At 46.7% G+C, this 22,510-nt stretch overlaps 1 protein-coding gene across 7 annotated transcripts in view; it reads right to left on the reverse strand.

Moving 5' to 3' along the window:
* PLCB4 (phospholipase C beta 4) overlaps positions 1-22,510 on the reverse strand; it is a 185,577-nt gene that overhangs the window by 68,672 nt on the left and 94,395 nt on the right. For all 7 annotated transcript variants that reach the window (XM_050972618.1, XM_050972619.1, XM_030235819.2 and 4 more), the window contains 6 exons: positions 16,198-16,298; positions 14,019-14,099; positions 13,665-13,724; positions 12,244-12,387; positions 2,433-2,512; positions 1,838-1,891 (listed from right to left, as the gene is read on the reverse strand). In XM_050972618.1, the coding sequence (XP_050828575.1) occupies positions 1,838-1,891; positions 2,433-2,512; positions 12,244-12,387; positions 13,665-13,724; positions 14,019-14,099; positions 16,198-16,281 (503 nt within the window). In that variant the 5' untranslated portion in view covers positions 16,282-16,298. The remainder of the gene's footprint in view (positions 1-1,837; positions 1,892-2,432; positions 2,513-12,243; positions 12,388-13,664; positions 13,725-14,018; positions 14,100-16,197; positions 16,299-22,510) is intronic.

Here is a 22,510-nt window from a genome sequence, read left to right on the forward strand (position 1 = left end):
TGTGAATGTGTGGTGGCCCTTGCAAGGCAGAGGCACTCAGCCCCCATTTCCCAGGGCTCCCTGGCTTGCCTTCCTTGGACACCCACCCCTTCCCCTGCACTCCCTCCTCTTGGTCTCTCCCCTTCCCTGCACCAAGGGCTCCTGGAAGGGGCAGCAGTGAACCCCATCCCAGGCTGAGCCCTGGTGTCTGTCCCACTCCAGGACCAGCAGCTCCTGCTGGCTCAGGCCAAGCCCAGGGCCTTGCCATCCCTCCTGAGGGCCTGGTTCCCCCTCTTGGCCAGGGCAGCTCTGCAGAGCACACTGCTCCTTCCTCTCCTCCATTCCTGTTCCTCCTCCCACTGACACCCCTCCCCATCCTTTGAGTGGGTGACACCCCACTTCCCCTGTGAGCCCCAAAAATGTCCACATTTCACCCAGGCCAAGGCAGCACATTCCCTGGAGTACCCAGATGCAAAAGAGAGTCAGCTCCATGGAACAGCAGATCCCTTTATAAGCAACCTTCTTTTACAATAAATGAACTGCTGGGAACTGATCTACGTTAACCTGTAAATAGTGCAAATTCAAATGTGAAGATTGAATACACTGGACCCAGTGAGCTGGATTTTTAAGCAACAGACAGCCTGCACACAAATCAGTATGCTGGAGCCCAACAGAGACAATTTATGCCTCAGTAAATGTGATGTGAAATATTTAAAGGCAGAAACAGTTTCAGACAAGCTAGCACACTATAAATTCACACAGTGGAACAGGCTCTGTGTTCAAGCACAGGCATAAAGCTGTAAAGGCCTGAAAATTGATTTGTCCCTGGGGTACTGCTCCCTCCTGGTGACCCTCCAGCTGATGATGTTCCTGATGGGACTCCTGCACAGGAGGTGCCTCATGGCAGCTGAGGGTGAGGAATAAGCAGGGAGGTGGCCATGGGAGAGCTGGGAGATGACCACACTGGAGCAGCTGTGACACTGTCAAGGTGCCACCTGAGCCATGAAGCTAAAGAAGCCTGGAGAGCAGCATGGCAGGCCCTCTGTCCTTCTGCAGGTTCTACAGATGCAAAATCCTCTCTTCCTCCCTTGGAAAAAAGAAACTTGTGTGGGACTTCTCTCACAAAGTGCCCCCTCTTGCTCCCATGAAAAACCAGCATGGCCCAAAGCTCTGCTGTGCATGTACTTGTGCAGAGCAGAGCAGCTCAGAGCACAGTGAGAATGAGTGCTGGAGCAGGAGGGGGAGCACTACTGCCCAGCCAGGGAGGACTGAAAGGCAGTCACCTGTAGCAGGTAACAGCTGAGCAGCAGGACAGATGCTGCTCTGGCCGTGCTGCTCCCACCAACAACCACTCAGCAATAACCCAACAGCTCATCCACCATGTGCACAAACCCAAATATTGCCCTGGGGCTTCCTATAAAGCAGGAGCATTTTTGGCAGATGCATATATGTCTCTTTTACAAGGAACTGCAGTTCCAAAGTACCTTTTTGTCCTCTACTTAACTGGCCTGCAAGCTTTTATGGCTCTTTTTTAAAGTGCTTTATCAAATTTTACAACTGAAAAACCCATCCCAGGGTTTGAGGAATGTCAGGCTGAGAAATTTGATGCTCTTAGCTCTAAGTGACTTTGAAAACCATTAGAAGAACTCGTATCTTCATTACAATGGACTGGGAAAAAAATAAAAATTACTAGGCTGGTAAGAAGTCCTGCCTAGCTTACCAAGGAGGAAAGATAAGAATATCTAGTTCTGTACTTACTATTACATATATATTATATATTCCATTATTAAACCACAGAATTTTATTACAATGCTAGAAGTAGGAAGTGAAAAACCCTAGAGCTTCCCAGTGTGCTTACCTCCGAACTGGAATTTTCCCATTTGTGTTTGTTAGAAAGGCCAGCTTCATCCAGCTGAAATTAGGAATGAAATATTTTTAAAACACTGTTCATTAAAATTGGGGTCTAGATGCTTATGTTTAACTTGTTTTCATGTCTGCTAAATAAGTACAAACAAATAATTGTTCTGCAATAAAAACATTTTTCTGTAACCTTTTAGTGCTTGAGGCAGGGCAGTTCTTTAACTGCAAAAAGCAGCCCAAAAAAATCAGTACAGCAATTAACACCAGGGTGAAGATGAGAAAGTCCCGTGGGGTTTTGCTGCATATGCATCAAAGAAAAAACAAACCAGCCAATAATTAAAACATACACTGCAATAAATCAAATGAACAGTTATAAATTCTTCTGTAATTTCTCCTGAGCAGGTGCCAGATATAGCCTTGAGACATCTTTAGTCTCAATAAAAGACAAACTTAACTCATTTAACACCATTTTCTTTCTGACACTCTTTTGTAAATGTCAAACTACAAAAAGCAATTTTTCTTTCCCAATTCCAACAAGGAAAACACAAGGACAGAAAAATAAAGGAGAAAGGGGAGGAAAGAAAGCAACTTACTGTTTCTTGAGACACGTCATTGGACTGACATTGTTAGCTCTAAAGTTATGTATGATGGATCCAAGCCCTTCTACCCATTGCTGAAAAACACAGAAACACCAAATCAGCAAAACCCAGGAGGGGAGAAGAGGCAAAGCCTGGCCTGGGGGAAGGCTCCTCCTTGAAGCCATGGGTACTGTTAACAACTGTGCTGAGGACAGAAGTGCCAGGTGACAGCCCAGAGCATGGAAAAGCCCAGCCCCATTTCATCCCTTTCACCATCACTGCTCATCCCCACCAGGCACAGGGACTGAGCCTTCTATTCCTCCAAGGGCTGCACGTGGGAGCAGCAGGGCCAGGAAATCAGGGTACTGCCAGCCAAGGCAAGGGATCACCCCTGGGTCACTAAGGCAAGGGATCACCCCTGGGTCACTCAGGCAAGGGATCACCCCTGGGTCACTAAGGCAAGGGACCACCCCTGGGTCACTCAGGCAAGGGATCACCCCTGGTTCACTAAGGCAAGGGATCACCCCTGGGTCACTCAGGCAAGGGATCACCCCTGGGTCACTAAGGCAAGGGATCACCCCTGGGTCACTCAGGCAAGGGATCACCCCTGGGTCACTCAGGCAAGGGATCACCCCCGGGTCACTCAGGCAAGGGATCACCCCTGGGTCACTAAGGCAAGGGATCACCCCTGGGTCACTCAGGCAAGGGATCACCCCTGGGTCACTCAGGCAAGGGATCACCCCTGGGTCACTAAGGCAAGGGATCACCCCTGGGTCACTCAGGCAAGGGATCACCCCTGGGTCACTCAGGCAAGGGATCACCCCTGGGTCACTAAGGCAAGGGATCACCCCTGGGTCACTAGCAGGGATCACCCGGCATAGGCAGGATCACCCCTGGGTCACTAGGCAAGGATCACCCCCAGGGATCACCCCTGGGTCACTAAGGCAAGGGATCACCCCTGGGTCACTCAGGCAAGGGATCACCCCTGGGTCACTCAGGCAAGGGATCACCCCTGGGTCACTCAGGCAAGGGATCACCCCTGGGTCACTCAGGCAAGGGATCACCCCTGGGTCACTCAGGGTCACCCGGGCACTCAGCAAGGACACCCCGGGTCACTCAGGCAAGGGATCACCCCTGGGTCACTAAGGCAAGGGATCACCCCTGGGTCACTCAGGCAAGGGATCACCCCTGGTTCATTAAGGCAAGGGATCACCCCTGGGTCATTAAGGCAAGGGATCACCCCTGGGTCACTAAGGTCTCCATTTATGCCCTGTGTGATCACTGCCCTCCCTCTTGGTGCCAGGGGCAGTATCAGCTCCTGCTGATATTTATGTGTTCTGAGGTCTCCATTTATGCCCTGTGTGATCACTGCCCTCCCTCTTGGTGCCAGGGGCAGTATCAGCCCTTGCTGAGCACAATCATCCAATGTGTGAGGACATATTTCACTGGTCCAGCTGAGAAAAAGAATGAAATAAAATATCAGTAAGCTAGAGGAGGCACAACAACTGCTCTAACAGCCTGTTACATATCCAAGCCCTGCCTGCTTTCATCCTTCCAATGCACAGCCTTCCAAATAATCCTGGGATGACTTCCAGCCAACAGCAGCATTTCAGCCCTTCTGTAATTCCTCTTTCAGGGATCTGGTTTTCTGCTGAGGCCTGCACCCCAACCTTGCAGAGCTGCAGAGAAGCAGCTTAAGGCTTAGGCCCTGCCATGAACCCCCACTGATTTCAGCAAGAATCCTGGCAGGAAAAAGCCATGGCAAGATTTAAAAATGGCAGTGCTGCAAGCCAAGTTCCATCTCAATTATGCCATTGTAACACTAGGATTACTCAACTGATAATTTACACTGGGGGAACTGAGATGGGATTTGGTCCACTGCTGAACATTAACCTTGGGAATAAAGGAGCTTTTTGCCTCTGGCCAAATGCTGTGCATGCAGCCTGAGCTGACTTGGGCAGCCTCCAGGATATGACACTCATAAATAGATACAGATGAGTGTATTTTTCTTTTCATGAATGAGTGCTGTACATCTGCAAGACAGATGAAAAAAATCATGGTTTATACTGGAGGAGCACTAGCCTCTTTGGGAATTCTGGGCATTTTGTAAACTGCAGGCAGCAAATCCCTGGGGTTAAAACAAGGTCTGAGGTGTCACTTCAACACATAAGCACTGCACTTAGGGAGACCCCTGAACTCATGGAATAGGACATCTGTTTGCTTTAGGAAAAGTTGTCACTTATTAAAATATGTCTTAATACTTAAGTGTTCTTTTGTAAGCTGCCTTTAAATAAGTACTGCATAAAATATTCATTTACAGAGATCAAGTGTGTGTCTGAGAACCATTTGAAAAGCAGAACTATCACTTATGGGAAAAGGTAGCATTTGGGTTTCCTTAGATGTGATTTTGGGCCTGAGAACAACCCCCAGTCAGAGTCTGCCCCCCATCTCCCTTTTCCCAGCTGCATGACTTGGTAGGCATAGGCTGAAGGGACTGCCTGGGAAGATAAAGGAAGCAAGGTCCATGGGGCAAGATAATATTATTTGATCTTTATATTAGAACTGATATAACTAGAGAGCACTGACAGATCTTGGAAACACTGATGTTTTCCTACAAATGTTCCCTCACCTCAGATGACAAAGGAATGGTGCTTGTGATAATTCCAGGGTAATTGCCTGAACAAATCTTACACAGAATTCAATTTCCTAGAACTGCTGAAATTCAACTATTGTCAACTGCCTACCTTTGGGGTTTGGGCTTTGTTTGGATTTGGCTTTGTTTTGGGTTTGGGGGGTTTTTTGTTTGTTTGGTTAGGTGTTTGTTTTTGTTGTTGTTTAAACCAATTAAATGGAGCATTGCTGCTGCACTAACAGTCACAGCTACACAAACCTTTGTCCTTGTGTGATCTGCACTGGTCTGCAGCCCTTCAGAACTCCTCAGCCCTCCAGCACTGACCCAACCACTCAGTGGCATACCCACTGCAAACACAAAACCCTTGCAAAGATTAAATTACACCACATGCACCTTGGGAATAAGCTGCAGGCTTTCTGCCCTTAGTTTCTGCCAAAAAACCACCCCTGGGGCAGTGCTGGCCATATCAGCATTTCACTTGGAGCTAATTTCACTACAGACCCATTCTGATTTGAAGGCAAAGGATTAAAACCACACCAGGTACAACAAAAGAGAACATTTTAAAGCAAGGCTGGCCAGCACTCAGCTCTGGAGTTACTTCTGATCATTAGAAGGAACACTGCTAGAAAAAAACCACAAGTGAAGAGAGAAATCAATACACTAAGCACTTCCCAAGTGATTTTTTGCAGGAGTTGCCTTGATGGTTCCCACTTTAGAGGTCTCCGTAACCTTTTTCAGTGTTAATGCCCTTCCCTGACAGAGATGCCAAGCCAGGAACTGCACTCCCTTGGAGCACAAACCTCCAGCCAGACACTGCTGAGCCACAAAAGCAGCACATTACATTGCTGCTGGCAGCAGGCAAGGAGGGAGCCAGGAGCCTGTGTCCAGCTGCAAAGCATCTCCACGTCGGTGTGAGGTGCCCTGGGCAGGAGGAGCAGCTCCAGAGCCACCCCTGCCCACCTGTCCAGCTGACAGGGCAGCACTGGCAGCCTGCCCTGGCTCTGGGCACAGCAGCCCTGCAGTGCCACATCACACACGGCCCACGGCCACCAGCTGCCCCCTCAGTAACCAGGAACACAAAGGAAACCCAATATAACAACACACTCAACACTGTCAGACTTTCTGTCCCTCTGAGCCAGAGCAGTCTCCAGTTAATAGTGCCCTCATACTTGCCTCTAAGGTACTGTGATCCAGTGCACAGACACTCACTAAATTCAATATCCAGCTGGCAGTATATTGCTTTCCTGACAACAAACCATTCCCAGATTTAATGTACACTGTCTGATGACCTTGCAGGAGGCATGAAAGAAGGGCTCAGGTTTTTCTCAGCTAACACACAGGCAGATACAGCAGCAGCCTTGGTTGTGTTCTGTGACAACATCCCTTCTTTTATAGATGAAGCTGAAAGACCTGTACATCTACATAAGTAACAGGGATAAGGATCCTCAGTTCTCTTCTTTCACCCCCAGCATTTTCAAGTCACTACCTGTGCAAAGGATGATACTCCTATAAAAAGTGGAATTCTGAAATGAGATATATAGGAAACACCTCGGTCTTAGAAGAAAAAATGTCTTTGATAGAAATCAGGCTACATTGGATTCTTACTGATGCTAGGGCTGAATATTTTCCAATTTTCAAAATATGGTTCAGTACCTTTAATCTGTCGAGGTAACTCCTGAATGGCTCCCTATACACAAATATTATTCCAGATTCATAGAGGGATCTGGACCTGACATCTAATCCTAGGAAATGAACAGCCATGAAAAGAAACAAAACCAAACACCAGTGCACCTTAGGCTCAGACCCTCTTAGGCTGACACAAGAGGCCAAAATCTACACTGCAGGCTGGAACAAACACTGGGTTGTTTTTCTCTGACAAGATCAAACACTGTCAAACATCTCTAGAAGAAGAAGAGGCAAGAAAAATCAATCAAAGAAGCACTCTCCTAGCTTTTGCTGCCAGACTGAAATGCTTCTGAGGCACTTAGTGCCCCTGGGTTAGCTGAGGTGAAACACGGGCACAGCTGGCAGGGTGCACAAATAAGCCTGGCCTTTCAGCTCTGTTTTAGCCACCAACCTCTCATTTGGGCAGGGTTAAAAAGGACAAGAATTAGGAAAGGTTAAAAACCACCAGAGCCTGCAGCTCATGAAGTTCCAGACAAGGCCATGCATGGCTTACTGACCATGGGGTCAGTACTGCCAGACCTCTCCAGATCTTACCTTCCCCCTTCCACTGCAGCCTCCCAAAGCTGCACTCCACTTACTGCAGGCACCAGGAAAGCCAGGCAGGCACTGCCCTCTGATGTTGGGGTTCAGGGTCTGGGACTGGCTGCCAAGGGCTCCACAGCCTGAAGGCTCAGAAGCCCCCAGGGAATTGTTTCCCACCTCTCCCCAGGACACGCGGGGGCTGGCAGGAATCCCTGGCACTTGCCCTCAGCCAGCAGATGTCCCCACTCCCTCAGTGCAAGCATCTCACAACTCCTCTGCTCCAGGAACATCACCCAGGCAGCCACAGCAAGGGAGCTGAGGAGTGACAGTGCCAAACCTCCCCCTGCCCTGCCCCACCGCAGCACTGACTGCAGCAGGACGTGGCAGTGAAAACACTGCCAGGATTTTCACACAGATAACAGGGATCCTTCAGCTATCCCAGCAGCAAAGCTGGGGCTCACAGGCTCTCTACTGGGGGCTGCCCAGTGTGCCCAGACTGCTGCCACTTCAGCCAAGCTTCCACCCTGGAGTGGCTCTCCCAGCCTTGGAGGGTCTGCTCTGGAAGGAGCTGGAGGAGCCCCTTGGGCTGCTCTCGTGTGCAAACTCAGAGAAACACAGGGGGGCTTTCACAGTGAAATCAGCCTCCTGGCTGGGCAGAACCAGGGCTGAAGCTGGCAATTTACTGTGATTCCACAGTGGCACAGCCAAGAATGTACATGGAAAGGCAGGAAAGCACATGCAAAGCAGCCATAGTTAACTGCAGGCTGGGATATGGAGATTTTTCTGGAGAACATGGAATAACATACAGAATAACATACACAGGTAAGCTGTGGGCATATATTTGAGGCAGTCTTGAGTTAGAAATGTTTATCACATGGGCTATGAGACATAAGCCACATACTTCCACAGTGGGACACAGAGAACAGCAGAAGGCTTCTAGAGATCTGCCCAAGAGTGTTTTGCAGGTTCCTTGAAAAGCTTTGCTTTGAAACATCAAAACAAACTAAGCTTTGGGAAAACAGAACTTTTCTGGAATATATTTGAGGAATATTCCCATGGGAATCTTCTGCTGCTTTCTATTTGCCCTCTGAACAATATGATTTGGGCAAATGTTTAAGGGGGGAAAACAATCAGGGTTTGGAATTAGGGCTGGGTTGGATGGGCAGCCTGCTCTCATGGGAGGTGTCCCTGCCCATGGCAGGGGAGTTGGAACTGGTTGGTCTTTAAGGTCCCTTCCAACCCAAACTGTTCTGTGATTCTACAGAACAGAATTTTTTTGTAAATCAAGGAGTTTGATTAGTAGAAACACCAACAAAAGCAATCAGCCTGAAGTGCTTCGTCATGCCAGAACCATTTTAAATTGAAAAAAAAATTTCTCATCCCAACTGAGAAGCTTAAGAATGTCAAAACAAAATGTTTCCAATGGCACTGACTTCCGTGCCATGAATGTTGTTAGCTGTGTGATAAAGCCTGCATTTACCACATGCTGTTTGAGTGTGTGAGGAATGAAGCATTTTAGCATGCTCTGTTCATTCTGGTGCCTCCCAGGTTAAGCCCCCAGAGTGTGAATCACTGTCTCAGTGACACACAGGTGGAATACATCTATTTTCTGTCAAATCCAACTAAAGGTGTAAGACCAGTGTAAAAGGTTGCTCCACTCTCCTTCCCACCCTGTCTCTCCCCATGGCTGTTCCCATCCTGGACACACTGCCAGAGGAATGCATCAGCACTTCCCAAAGCCAGACTGGCTTAAACACTGCTGGCAGCTTTGCCTCTAACCACCACTCTAACTTTAAGGCTCTCCCTTGAACTGAGTTAGGAGTGTTCTCTGAACTCCTCTGCCAGCAGGGCAGGGGGAACAGCATTTCAAGCAGAAGGGCAAAATCTCTGAGGTGGAGAGATGGTCCTTTGCAAGGAAACAGCTGGAGCTGGGAAAGAACAACCAGCAGGGCAAATCCAGCCCTGAGATGCACTGATACTGAGAAATGTTAAAGAAGCTGACTTAGGTTAACCTTTAAAGCTGAACTCCTCAGCACTGCCAGAGGGGGTGAGCAAAGAAGGCAAGAAGTCCAGATTTGGGGTGGCTGAAGTACAAGAGCTTTCCTGGACCAATGCCAGTGTTGCACAGGCAGCCCACGTGCCAAGGGCTGAGGCCTCACCCCAGCACTGGATCACTTCTGCCCCAAGGACATTCACCCCCAAACACTCACTGGCCTTTTCAGCTGTCCTAGACTGAGGAAAACACATTATCCAATTACTGGGGCACAGAAAGTCCACCTAGAAGTAAAAAAGAAAAACACACACATGCTCTCATCTCTAATATATGTGTGTGCACGTGTGGGTGTTAATTTTAGCTCAGGATAATTTATACAACCTGATTTAATCAGGATTCCAAACACCAGGCTTTGAATTCCACCTTTTACAGTCACTCTCTACTAGCACAGTGGAGCTGTTTCAGGAGTGGACCGTGACAGCTGCTTGCAATCAGAGGCAGAGTACACCCAATTTTGTGGCTGTTTTAAGAGTGGAAATGAAAAGCAATTTCTGCACTGAAAACACCAATAAAATTTAAGTAGATAGAATGTAAATACCAGAGCTGGAGCTTGGAGACAAGTGGAGAGATAATAAACACACTCTTGTTGCTGGAGTAGCTGTTCTTGGAGCCCAGCAGTGCCTTGGCCAGCCCTGCTGAGCACCAGGGGCACAGGTGAGGACAGGTGACAAGAGCCAGCCTGGGATGGGCGTGGAGGGAGGGTCCAGCTCTGCCCACAGCAGGCACCACCCACTGCCACAGCTGGGGCACCCCCAGGGACTGTCCCCTGTGCCACCCAGTGCCAGGGCCTGGCAGAACCTGCTTCCCTTCCTTGCAGGGACAGGCTGAAGACACCAGGAACTTCCACCCATTCCCTGTGTCCCAGTTAGCCAGTCCCATCCCAACCCAGCCTTCAGGGGGTAACAAGTGCTGCTTTTCCAATTGTAAACCATCACCTACAGGGGCCTGCCTGGGCAGAAAGGTTCTGAGCTTTTGTGCTTAGATCTGCCAGGCAATTCCCTCAATTTGAAGTATCCCAGTCAGGTGGAGACCAAGGCTCTGCTCCTCACAGCAGTGGGGGACAGCAGAAACCACAGGTTTCCTACACACCTTCACAACCCTCACACATATCTGGGCATCTCAAGCTGCAGTCATTGCCCCTTGCCCTGTCATTCCAAAGGAGGGGCTCTGAACCTGGATTAATGTCAGGCCTATTTTAAGCTGCAGCTAGCAGCTGCACAGCTACTCAATGCCATGCACAGGCTTGCTCCTTCTGGAGGGGATTTACTGTGTCCCACCAGGAAGATGTTCTCTCCTGAACACAACAGGAAGAATGAAGCAGGAGCACTTCTATGTGCAGATAACTCCTAAAAAATTCCACTTTAGCACAGAAGTGCAGTAGCAAGTTGATGTATTTACCATATACCAAAGGTCAGCACAGTACAGGCCAAATTCCCCAGCCAAGGCAACTTCCAAAGCTCTGCATTGATTCTTTGGCTTGATCTGCTTTCTGCTCTCCCCCATGCCTCAAACATGGTATCAGATGAGGTGGATCAGCACTGCTGACAGCTCTGGAGATGTATTTTGGTGGAAAGGCTCCCAGATGCAGGGCTCTGCTCTGACTTCCAGGGGCTGCTCAGAGCCTGCCCACTGCAGCATGACACACCACTTCTGGAAGGCTGCTGGGCTGCTAATGAGCACCAGATCTCCTCCAGCACAATTAGCTCATCTCTTCTGACAGCCTCTGTAATGGGCCAACGTTCTCACCAACCAATTATCTAATACAGGTTATTGAGATCTAAGGTGGCTGAGAAACTTAACTGCAGCTGCTTTCAGAATAAATCAGAGATGCTGCTGGGTTGAGTATGAAAGTGAATGCTGCCAACATCTCCCTTGCTTTGCCTCTTTTTTCAAATGCTTTCGAAACATAACTCTGACATGTTATTTCCCTTGAAGTCTGCTGAAAATACACACAGTAAAATCAATTTAGTGCACCCATGTAAGTTATACAATTGTATCTCCTATAAAGGAGTTTACTCAGCACTGCCAATGCTTCCAAAGGTGTGGATCCAAAGCAATGAAAAATAAACCAGGTCTGGCAAGGGGTTTAGTGATGTTGCATTCAGCAAACAGTTTTAGAGGAGGGGATTTAGCAGGTGTGTGATACTGATCACTATTTAATATTTATCTCGCAGGCAGAACAGATGATAATCCTAAATACCCTAAATACATGCAGACAGAGAAGAACAGCAAAGAGTGTGTTTTCAAAGCCCCATGGGTGCCTGGATCTCAGCTGGCAGTGTCCTGTCAGCACTCTGAGCAGGTTTCTCAGAGCTCACAGCTGAGTGCCAGGGCAGGTGGAGGCCAGCACTCTCAGGAGAGCTGCAGTCCCTGGCTCTCAGGAAGGATGAGGTGTCAAACAGCACCACTGTTCCCTGAGGGCTGCTCCATGGCAGTGGGAAGCAGAAAAGAGCCTGGCCACACTGGCACCCCCATAACTGCACAGAGTTCCTCTCCTGCTTTGTTTTTTTCAATAATACGAACCACACCATGCAGTTGGGTTATCAGAACAGAATGCTGAAGGGCTGAGCTCCACCCACCAGGAAAGTGGCAGCAACTGCACTTCCCTTCAGCACCCCTGTCCCAGACCCAGCAGCAGCAGCTCCTCTGCTGGGGCAGCCCCACAGGGAGGCAGTGAGCAGCTCAGGGAGTGCCTGTGCTATACACAATGGTCTCAGTGCCTCTGATAACCCTCTGTGCATGCACAGGCTGACAGAATCACTGCTTCCCTCCCCACAGCTCCACAGGGATGTCTGCTGTCCTCTGGAGGCGTGGGGCAGCAGACACTGACCCAGGGATTTCAGCCAGCCATGCAGGCAGCCTTAGGAGAAACAACTCAGCATGGCTGATGAGCTCTTCTCTCACCTCCCACACACTGTTTAATTGGGAAGTACCTTGGCTATTTCTGTGGTTTCTGCTACCATGAAAGTGAAGCTGATGTTCACCAGGTCTGTGCCACTGCAAACACACACTATCCGGCCTTCCAGCTCGTTTTCTGATTTTCCAACAGCCTCCAGGGCAGTCAGTATTTTGGGATCCTGTGAAACACAATAAAGAACTTGTTACATTTGCAACACTTCTGCTATGCAAGGCACGATGGTAAAAATGCATTTTCACCTCCTTATACATTTACACCTTGAAACCTTTGCCAGTCATCTGAAATGAGTGCTTTCACTCAGATACACTGTGTGCAAACCTGAGAAAACAACACCTTCTAACAGCCAGGAACACGACTGTGAGAACTCCTATCTTCATCATGAAGAAGAACAATTAACCACTCCAAGCACTGGAGACAGAGGATCAGCACTAATCTGGAAGTGAATTATCCCAATCTAGTGAAGTCCACAGTTCCTGGAGTCACGATCTCAGTGACCCCTTGGCTGTTCCTTAGTGATGTGTCACACCAGCTGCTGTCCCTGCTGCTGCTGGAGGTTCCATGGGCATGCCTTGGGAAAGGCAGAGCTGCAGGCTGGAGCTCACTGCTGGGGCTGGGAGCACAGGGAGCATGGGGCTGTCTGCATCTCTTGCTTTTCTTAAGGCAGAGCTGGAGGCTGGAGCTCACTGCTGGGGCTGGGAGCACGGGGCTGGCTGCATCACCACATCTCTTGCCCCCTCTCAGTGGGGCAGAGATCTGGGCCTGAAGACTCCCAGGAGGATTTCTAAGTGAGAGTTCCCAACACAAAACCACTTTACATGTCAAAGTGGCAATGCAGGGCTCACAACAAATCTCCTAAACTGAAGGCCTGCTGGAGGGAGAGCCACAACCCTGCAGAAAACCCTGCATATATCCAAAGGCTTGGGGCTCTCCAGAACTCCTAGCCAGTACTCCTGCTGAAACTCTTTAAAAAGGCAGGCTGTGAGCAGCTGCCCTCTCTGACCACCCAAATGCAGAAAGAGGGATGCAAACAAATCTTTCTACAGTTTATGCCCATGGAGAGAGAAGAGAAAATAAATTCAAGCAGATCGGAACAAAATGAATGGAAAATGAAACTTTTTTTTTTTTTCAGATCATTTTTTTCAAACAAGTATCACAATAAATTGTTACAAGATGATTAAAATTTCCTGATATGTGCTACTGCAGGATTCAGGATGCTTTCAGTGCATCCTGAATGCTGCAGTACAGCAGAAAGACCAGATGACTGACCCTGCCCACTGCAATCACAACAAATCACTGCAAAACTCCAAACCTGAGGCTACAATTGCAAAATCAAAGCTGTGTTACAGGTATTCCTCAAAGCAACACATGCCATCCTGCATTTCACCTTCAGCTGAGATGTTCCTTGTTTAAATGGATCAGAAAGCAAGTGCAGAGTACCTTTGGTACAGCTCCAAAGCGAACACTGTTGATCAGGGAGCACTCCAACACCTGTCCCTCCTGAAAGGACAAAAAGGGAACAAGTTCAAAGGTCTGCTGAGACCCAGTGGTGCCACTGGGAGCTTCAGCAAAAATAAACTGGAATTGTATTGGCAAGCTCTGGTAATAAACACTAAGCAGTATACTTCCCTTTAGCGTCAGTTGATTCCCTCTTAAATTCTTCACTTCTAGAAAGAACAGGATGAGGACTGGTTTTGTAAATAAACTAACACAGCATTTTAGAGTTTTAAAAGCCAGAATATAAAACAAGTGCAACAACATATAATATACATTCCTGACATAATTGCACTATACCTTTCCTTCACTTTTCCAGCTCAGAAAAAAGCCAAATTCATCCACTTGGAAGAGACAATTGCTTTCAAAGACAAAAGATTCCTATAGAAAAGAAAATACAGACCATTATTTTAGTCAGTTTGCCAAATATCAATTATTTGTCATTCAAAAATAAAGAATTGTTCTATTTCTTCCCAAAGATCCTCCTGCAGAATTTTCTGTTTCCAAAAAAACAGGAACAAGGGAGGCAGGCTTTTAAAAAAGAAACCACTTTTAATGATTTGTCTTATTGTTGACACTTGAGACACTGGGATGCACATAATTTATATTTTCCTACCTCATTGCAACTAAATGAAGATGTTTTATTTAATAGAAGCAGTGATTCTTACCTAATAAAAAATCTTCATGAAACTGAACTTCAAGAAATTGATTGAAAATTAAATGCTTGAAGGTAAAATATATGTGTGTGTGTGTGTGTGTATATATATATATATATATATATATATATATATATATATATATATATATATATATATATAATTAGCCAATGCCACGTTCAGGATCCAGTGGCCCCATTTCCTTTTGAAGTGCAGAATTTGGGAAGCACTTTTGTGCTGCACTGTGGCAGTGTAGATGCTGTGAGTGCTCTGCAGCCAGAGTGAGTGACAAGCAGAGCTTGCAGGATATTGATCTGTAGAAGAAATCAGGAAAGAACAGCAATCCAGAGAGACTGGGCAGGGCAAAAAATCAGATGAGCTGAACTAAAAAAGAGATTTCCTCCACACACCTCCAGCCTCAATTAGAGCACCATAACAAGCTGAAATGCAGGGAAAGGGTGTGCAGAATCCATCACTTCAAGAAAAGGAGGTTCCAGAACGTTCTGACTTCCTCAATGGAACAGTGGGGAGAATTTGTGGGAAGAGTCCTCTGTGAGGAAAGCGAGCAGGCTCCAGGTGTGCCCCAGCAAGGCTGGAGCAGGAGGGCCCAGAGGATGGGCAGGCAAGGCTGTGCTGCAGGGGGAGGCAGGAGCCCCTCTCTGGGGGAGCCCGAGCTGGTGCCAGCACTGCCCCCCGTGTGCCCAGAGCTGGGCTGTCCCACAGCAGCCAGCTGAGAGCAGAGCAGTGTGCCTGGCACTGCCCTGCCACCACAGCCCAGGGTGACACCCAGGGGCCAGCAGTGCCCCTGGAGCACTTGGGACCCTCTGCTGCAGCTGCCCACGCCCTGCTCCTTGGGGAAGGGTGAGAGAACATCCACGGGCTGTGCCCTCTCTCACAGGCTGGGTCTGCAGCAGCCTTTGCTGAAGGAAAAGAAACCTTCCTTCTCCATCCCCACCACTATCTACTTCATTTATCTGGCCCCAAATCTGGAAACCCAGGGTAAACCAACCATCCCTATCTTGGCAGGCCTGGTGATAAAACATACCTTTTACTTCCATTTCAAAAGATAAGAAAATACTGATACCCCTGAAGGCACTCATAGAGCTCTCAGCTCTCCTGTTCAAACAAGATTAAAACCAGCCCCTGATACAATTATTCTTACCAGCATACCAATGCTGAGTATGGGGTAAACTCCTCAGCACTTTATTTCAGCTGCCTGTGTCAAATGTCCTGGTTTGCATTCCTTTAATAAAGGTGGATTAAAGCTCAGCTGAAAGCAGGATCACAGCAATCATATTTCAGATGGAGTGCAGATTGATTTTCTAAAGTAGATAAAACCCCTCCCGTTCTCAAATGATGCATTTGAATCAGAAAATGAATGTTCTGTGTTCTCTGACTTTCCTTGTAATAGGCAGGTCCTCAGTTTATATATCCAAAAAAAGCAACATTCTCCCTCCATTTGATAGATAATACAAAAAAATGGAAGGTTTCACTTAGTTTCATAATGTGCTTTATGAATCTGCAAAGATGAGAGTTTTATACACGTTACAGATATTTTGATCCAGTTCTCCCTTTCTCTTCCTCAGGGCTTATGTCAAATCAGAGGGATTAAATATATTTTAAAGCTATTTCTTTTAAAAGCAAAAAAAAAAAAACCCTATGTAGCAATAAAGTGTGTTGGTATTGCCTCCCCACAGACATTTCTGAGGGTATTACCAGAAAAAATTAAAGTTTCTTTGTGTACAATGAAAGCAAAACTGAAACATTCTGCCACTTCTGCATATTTAAAAGAGAATAGCAAATGAAAGGCAACTGGGTCTTACCTCTTCATATCTATCAAACACAGCTCCATCTTGCAGAAAAGAAGGAACTGGCTTCTGCCAGTTAAATTCATAAGGTTTTGCCATGATTACAGAAGAAAAACCTGAAGTGGAATGGAAAAGCACAGTTCAATTACTGTCCTTCAAAGGGAGGATTTCAAAGGCCAAGCAGGGAAAAAAGTGACTTTTAGCTTTTCTTTTCACACAGAAGTACTAAAAAGTCACAGTGCATTTCCAAATTAGGAGCTTTCCTCCTAAGAGTAATCTTGTTTCATATCTTTAAAATGGAAAATACTTGTAAAATGTGTGTATGAACTTAATTATTTGAAAAACACTTGCACTGTAACTTCTAGAGTACAATGAGGCTGGGATTCACCCAGCTCTAGGTGACCAAATACCACAACCTGGAATGCAGACAATGCTTCTTATTTTACTGGAAAACATTAGATGCTACAGGGACAGATTGCAGTTTTTCCTATCATCCTGAACTGTAGGCAGAGGCAAAATACATTTTTCTGTTTCAAATTTCATTTATGGTATATAAATTCCTGGGTATTTTCAGGTGTATTTTATCCATAACTCAAATGTGAATAATATATGTGTCAAAATTAATAGAGAAAAATATTGTTTAGAGATACAGGCCATTAAATAAAACCAGGCAGTTGTATTGTGCACTTCTGCAAGGGAACAAATGTGAACAGAATTGTTAATTTAAAATAAAATCCAGGATTTTAAACCCAGAATAAACACAAGTGACTAAAAGAGTTGAACAAGTTTGTAGTATGCCCCCTGTCTGTCTTGTTTTCATTCACAATAAAACATCTTCTAACAAGAAAAGAATGAGAAAAAAAGAACTGCTAAAAGACTCTGTCTAACATTTGCCTTAAGAACAGTTATTTTGGTAATTTTCTACTGAGAAAAGAGCCCTGCTACCTAAAGCATGCAAAGTACATCTTCATGGTAACCCATCTCCTGCCCTTTTTTGGTCCCTGACACAGCAATCAAAAATACAGTTGGAAAGTTGTATCTGCATGTGACCATTAAGAGTTCATTTCCATTGAAAACAGGATGAGAATTCAAAATAAACTATCTATATTCCCTAATCTTAAAACAAAGGCTAAATGATATTGAAACTATGCATCTGTACCTTTGTTCTCCCAGTGAAGAGATGCTGTGAAGAAAACAGATCATCTATACCCAGTACATATCAGAAGCCCCCTTTTGTTGTAGCCAGTCCTGTGCATTTGGCCCTTGCCCCCCTGTAAACAAGGAATGCCATCTGATTCCTGAGGATTATGAGATGCCTTGGGATCCTTGCAAGGAAAGTGACAAATTCTTATTTTTTTTGGAAATCAGATGTAATTCTCATGTCTCCTCCACTAGATCAGCCTGGAGCTGCTTCTCCCTGATTTCATGAGGGAAGGTGGATGCAGGACAGCCAGCCCAGCTGGATACCCCATGGCAGCACCAGGATGGGGCCAGCTCCTCTGCAGCTCTTGGACTTCACACAGCACCTCTGAGCAATCACAGCAAACTGACACTGGGAGCTTGATCCTGGGGCCAAGGAGACCTAAACCAGACACACCTGAAGGGATACCCACTATTTTTATGGCATGGTGGCTGTTCCCCTATCTATTCCCCTATCTGAAATGTCTTCTATTATCAGAATGGTCCACAAATACAACAGGTGGCTCATGCAGCAATAAATGCTCCCATCCTTCTGGGAAAAGCTGACACTAGAACACCAGAAATGCACTTTCAGGGCTGTGAAGAATATTCCTGCACAGTCCCAAGCCTGCAGAAATGGCTTTTTCCCCTTTTACACTGGTGCTGAACCCCCCCCAAACCCATTGAGAAGTTCTGCAGGTGCTCTGCACGGCCGTGTAAGGCACATCCTACTGCTCCCTGCAGAGCTGGCACTCAGAAACCTGGCTGTGAGGGTGCTTGAGCCACTCTGGGCTCTGAGAACCACTGCCCACCTCACACATGCCCCTGGCCAGCCCTCCCTGCAGTCCCAAGGCACAGCTGTGTGCCAGGCTGCTGCTCAGAGGTGCCCTCCTCCCTCTGGGTACTCACACACGGGATGAACCCATCACTCCACGCTCAGACCCTCGGCAGGAGCTCCTCAGCCCGGGCTGCACCGTGCCTTTCTCCAGCCCTGCAGGCAGCCTGGGCCCTCTGCACTTTCCCTGCTGCCCCTCTGGAGCTCTGGAGCAGCAAGGCAGCACCACCCCCTGTCCCAGAGCCAGGAGCACAGCCCTCCATCCCTCTGCACAGCCCGGGTTAGGGCAGAGAACAGCCTGACTGCTCACAGCTCACCCACAACTCCTGTCCAGGGACTGCAGCTCCTTGCTCCTTCCCACCTCCCCAGAGCCTTCCCCAGCTCTGCTCTCACAGGTCACTGCAGTTCACAGATGAACAGAGACAGATGAAGTGTGAGGGAAAGGCAGCTTGAGTACAGGCAGCAAGGAGGTGGAGGAATCGTAACAAACAACATTTTTAAGCCCTATGCTTTGGCAGCTGTGCAGAAGGTGAAGAAAACTCTCTCTGCCTTTAGAAAAGCTCTTTTCAGTCTCTCACATTTCTTACGCTCCTCTTAAAAAATTTTTTTTTCCCAAGCATGTCAGCTTTTAAGATCACCAAACTAAAATACAAAATATTCCCTTGTCACTCTTTGGACCTCAGCAAATCTTCATCGATTTTTAGCAGTGCAAAGAGAGTGAAAAACAACACCAATCCCAACCAGAAACCTCAACAAACATGACATTGTAGCATTCATATGGCTGCAAATATATGCATGCATCTATCCTCACTATGATGAGAATCAAGAATTACCCTCTTTAGAGACATTAAATAACAATGAAATGTGTGAAGATTCAGCTGGGAGACATAGAAGGTTAAGGAACTAAATTTAAAGGCAGCAAAATTTTAATTTGAAAACTTTTATACTGCCTTTAAAAACTGAAATCAAATCTTCTTACTGACTTAAGAGTTCTCAAAGTATAATATGAATACATACCATTCACAAAAGCAGAAAGAACACTCATATGAACACACCTCAGGACTCAATTAATGACTACAAGGGAGAGGTGGGTGAAGAGCAGCAGTTAAAAGGCTCTTGCAGCATCTCCCTTTCTCCCAACACTGATTTGTGCCTGAAGGCATCATTTGGATGACATGAAATTCACCTGGAGCACCCAAAGAGCAGGGACCCAAAATTAACCCTGTTCAGAAGAGCATTAATTAACACAAAAGTCTTTCTCTTCTGTAAGCTTGGCTGTACTAAGCTGAATCTGGGGCATGTGGGCTATAAATCCTGGGTTTTTTCATTCTCTGACCAAAAGAAGGCCAAGGTGTGGCTGAACAGGAGGAGGAAAGGATTCTGTTAATACAAAGGAGACAAATGTTTGGGGAAAGAGGTGATATTCTAAACGAACCCACAGGGCTGGCTAGCATGATGGATAGGATACTCCTTGGATCCCATAAACATCCTCTCAGTGTTGAGACACGGCTGGCAAGGACAGCAGAGTTCTCCAGAGCTGACCCCCCAGTTTCAAACACAAACTCATCATTTCCGCTCTTTGCTCAGCCCCCTGCATCCCAACAGCACCTGGAGGGGTTTATTTTATTATTATTATTTTTGCCTCTGGAATGAATCCCTGTTTGCTGAGTGAGAGGTGAGGAGGGTCCACACTCTGTGTTTGCCATTTCATTGCTTACCTCTTGGAATTACACCCCCTAAACTTGCCCCACTTACTGTCTGTGTGGCTTTTGAGTGCAGCACCCACCCAGCACTATGCTCAGTTTGGTAATCTTGCCCAGGAATAGAAGTTTTTCTTACAGATACAAGAAAGCAATTAGAAAACCCCCAAAACTGAATTTATTTCCCATTCCCAGTCAGCCCAGGACATTCCCTCACCTTGAAGTACACATAACCTTCACCAGCTCTAGATCAGCAGACTCCTCTAACTTGTGGGGTGTTTATGGAGTTCATCCCAGTCCAGCAAGTCTCCCTGCAGAGCTGTGGACTAGAGTGAAAATCCAGCTGTCCATGACCAAACAGGCAGTGCAGCACTGAAATTCTTAATAAAATGCCCCTTCCTTTTTTAATGAGGCTTTGAGGTACTTCCATATTCAAATACTGTAAATGTTTCCTGAAACTGGAAGAAAAGTCAGATCTTCATGTATTTACTGCTCAATGTCAGATTCATTTGGTCATAAAGGTACTGACATTAAGATAAGTAAAATGCAGAGACAGGGAAAATGAAAAAAAGCAAAATGCAGTTTCATGTCTTTTAAACGTGAAACCTTGGTTTTAACTCTAGAACTCAAAAGCCACTACAGTGTGAATTCTCTGTAAAAAGAAGCAGGACCATGCTGCTGAATCTCTGCAGTGCCCACACTATACTGTAAGCCAATTCCAAGATTTCCCAGCTCTCCAAGCTGTTCCACAGTCAGATTTTGCTGGGTTTTTCCCCCCATTTTTTCAAGATGACTTGTTCAGCAGGCTGTTGTTAAGCACACCATTCCCAGAGCTCATGCAAGCATCCCAAAGCAGCTGTCCCAGAAGAAGGGCCAGGACCAGCAGCCCCCCAGAGGTGCCTGTGCCACTCTCCCCTTCCACAGTGCCATCTTCCTCCTGCTGGAACTGCTGGGATGCAGGGGCAGCTGGGGGCTCAGAACACAGCCAGAGGGACCTGTTCTGAGCTGAGCTGCTGAGCACTGCCCCAGGGCACCGAGGCTGCCCACGCAGAGCTCACCACCAGTACCTGCTGCTGCTCCTGCCCTCGGGTCCCAGCTGTGCCTCAGTCACCCCTCTGACCACAAATACCATGAAAACAAACTTCCAAACTGCATTAATATCAGCAGTCTTTCCTTTCTAAGTGCAAGGAAAGGTTTTGGAAAGAACACAATGCAGTACCTCAAACAAAAATAAAACAAGCTACAACTATCAGCTGCTCCATGACCACATCCTGAGGACACTGCTGTTTGTTTCCAAACTCTGACACAGGCCCGGATTTTGCATTAATAAAATGCAATGAAAGGTCAAGATCATATTTTTGTAATAACTTCTAAATCCCTCCGTGTTTGAAATAATCCCTGCTATGGTCAGGTACTTTAGTTCAAACCAAACTTTAATAAAGTTGGGACATGATTTATTAGGACCTTTTTCAAAATATACAGATAAATTAAAAACTAATAAGCTGTGAGGAACACAGATGTTACTTTAAAATCTAAAATTAGGAAAGTGACATTATAATTTGCTGGTTTTCTGGATGATTTCTGAGAAAACAAGAGTGACCCCCACTGCTGGCTTAAAATTTCAGACAAAGCTAAGGTGATCTTTGGCAATTGTTCCAGCAGTTTAAAATGCATTAACAACTAAAAGCTGTGTTCATGATTTGACAGTTAGCAGTGTTAAAAGTAGGTGTTTGTTCAAAGTTTAAACTACAAGTTTCTTGGTGCCCTGCACAGAGCCTAGGAGCTACAGGCACCATGGAAATGCACAGGGCACTGACACCGCCATTCTGCAGTTTAACCCGTGGCATCAGTAACATTTTGGTATCTCTCTCAGATGTATTGCAGCTCAGATTCCATCCCAACACCCTTCCCTTCCCTTATCTCAAAGGTAGGGGGATGCAGGCAGGGCATTATCAGCTGCCTGGAATGGAAATGACCCTCTCTGAATTGCTACAGCATGTGATGATGTTTTCTGCCAAGATTCCAAGTTCACATCCCAGAAGATCTCCCAGTCTGTATGAGGAAAAGAAACTACATGGGGCTCACAGCATGTGCTTCAACACTCCTGTGCAAGAGCAGATCTGGGAGTCACAATGGCATTGAATGCATGGGGGAAAATAATAAGAACTGCCTGGCCTAAACTCTGTTGCAGAGGTTCAACTTGTTTGTTCTTCTCACCCCTCAGCAGTCACTCTGCCTGCTGCATGCAAAACCAGCACTCATCAGCAACTGCTCAGGAAAAACACATCCCCTTTGGGGTAGGAGCAGTAAAAGGATCCAGGCTGCAGCTGGGGGAGAGCCAGACAGCTCTGGAGTCCTGGATGGACATTTTGCTATTTCCCGCTTTTCTCTGCCTCCCTCTAAAGAATGAGGCTAGCAAGACTTGTCTGAGTTACAGGATGAGGGATGCTAAATCCCCTTTCATCACTAGTAACACCCAGTGCCACCTCATTACCAAAGTGGGCATCATCCTGTAGGTGAGATTGCCCGGTTCTACACACAATGTATCACAACCAGGCAGGGCTGGAAATAAACTGCTGCCCAACATTTGGAAATCCAGAAGCCCTCTTTCCAG

Source organism: Serinus canaria, chromosome 3 (genome assembly GCF_022539315.1).
Source record: "Serinus canaria isolate serCan28SL12 chromosome 3, serCan2020, whole genome shotgun sequence".
NCBI classification, from domain to species: domain Eukaryota; kingdom Metazoa; phylum Chordata; class Aves; order Passeriformes; family Fringillidae; genus Serinus; species Serinus canaria.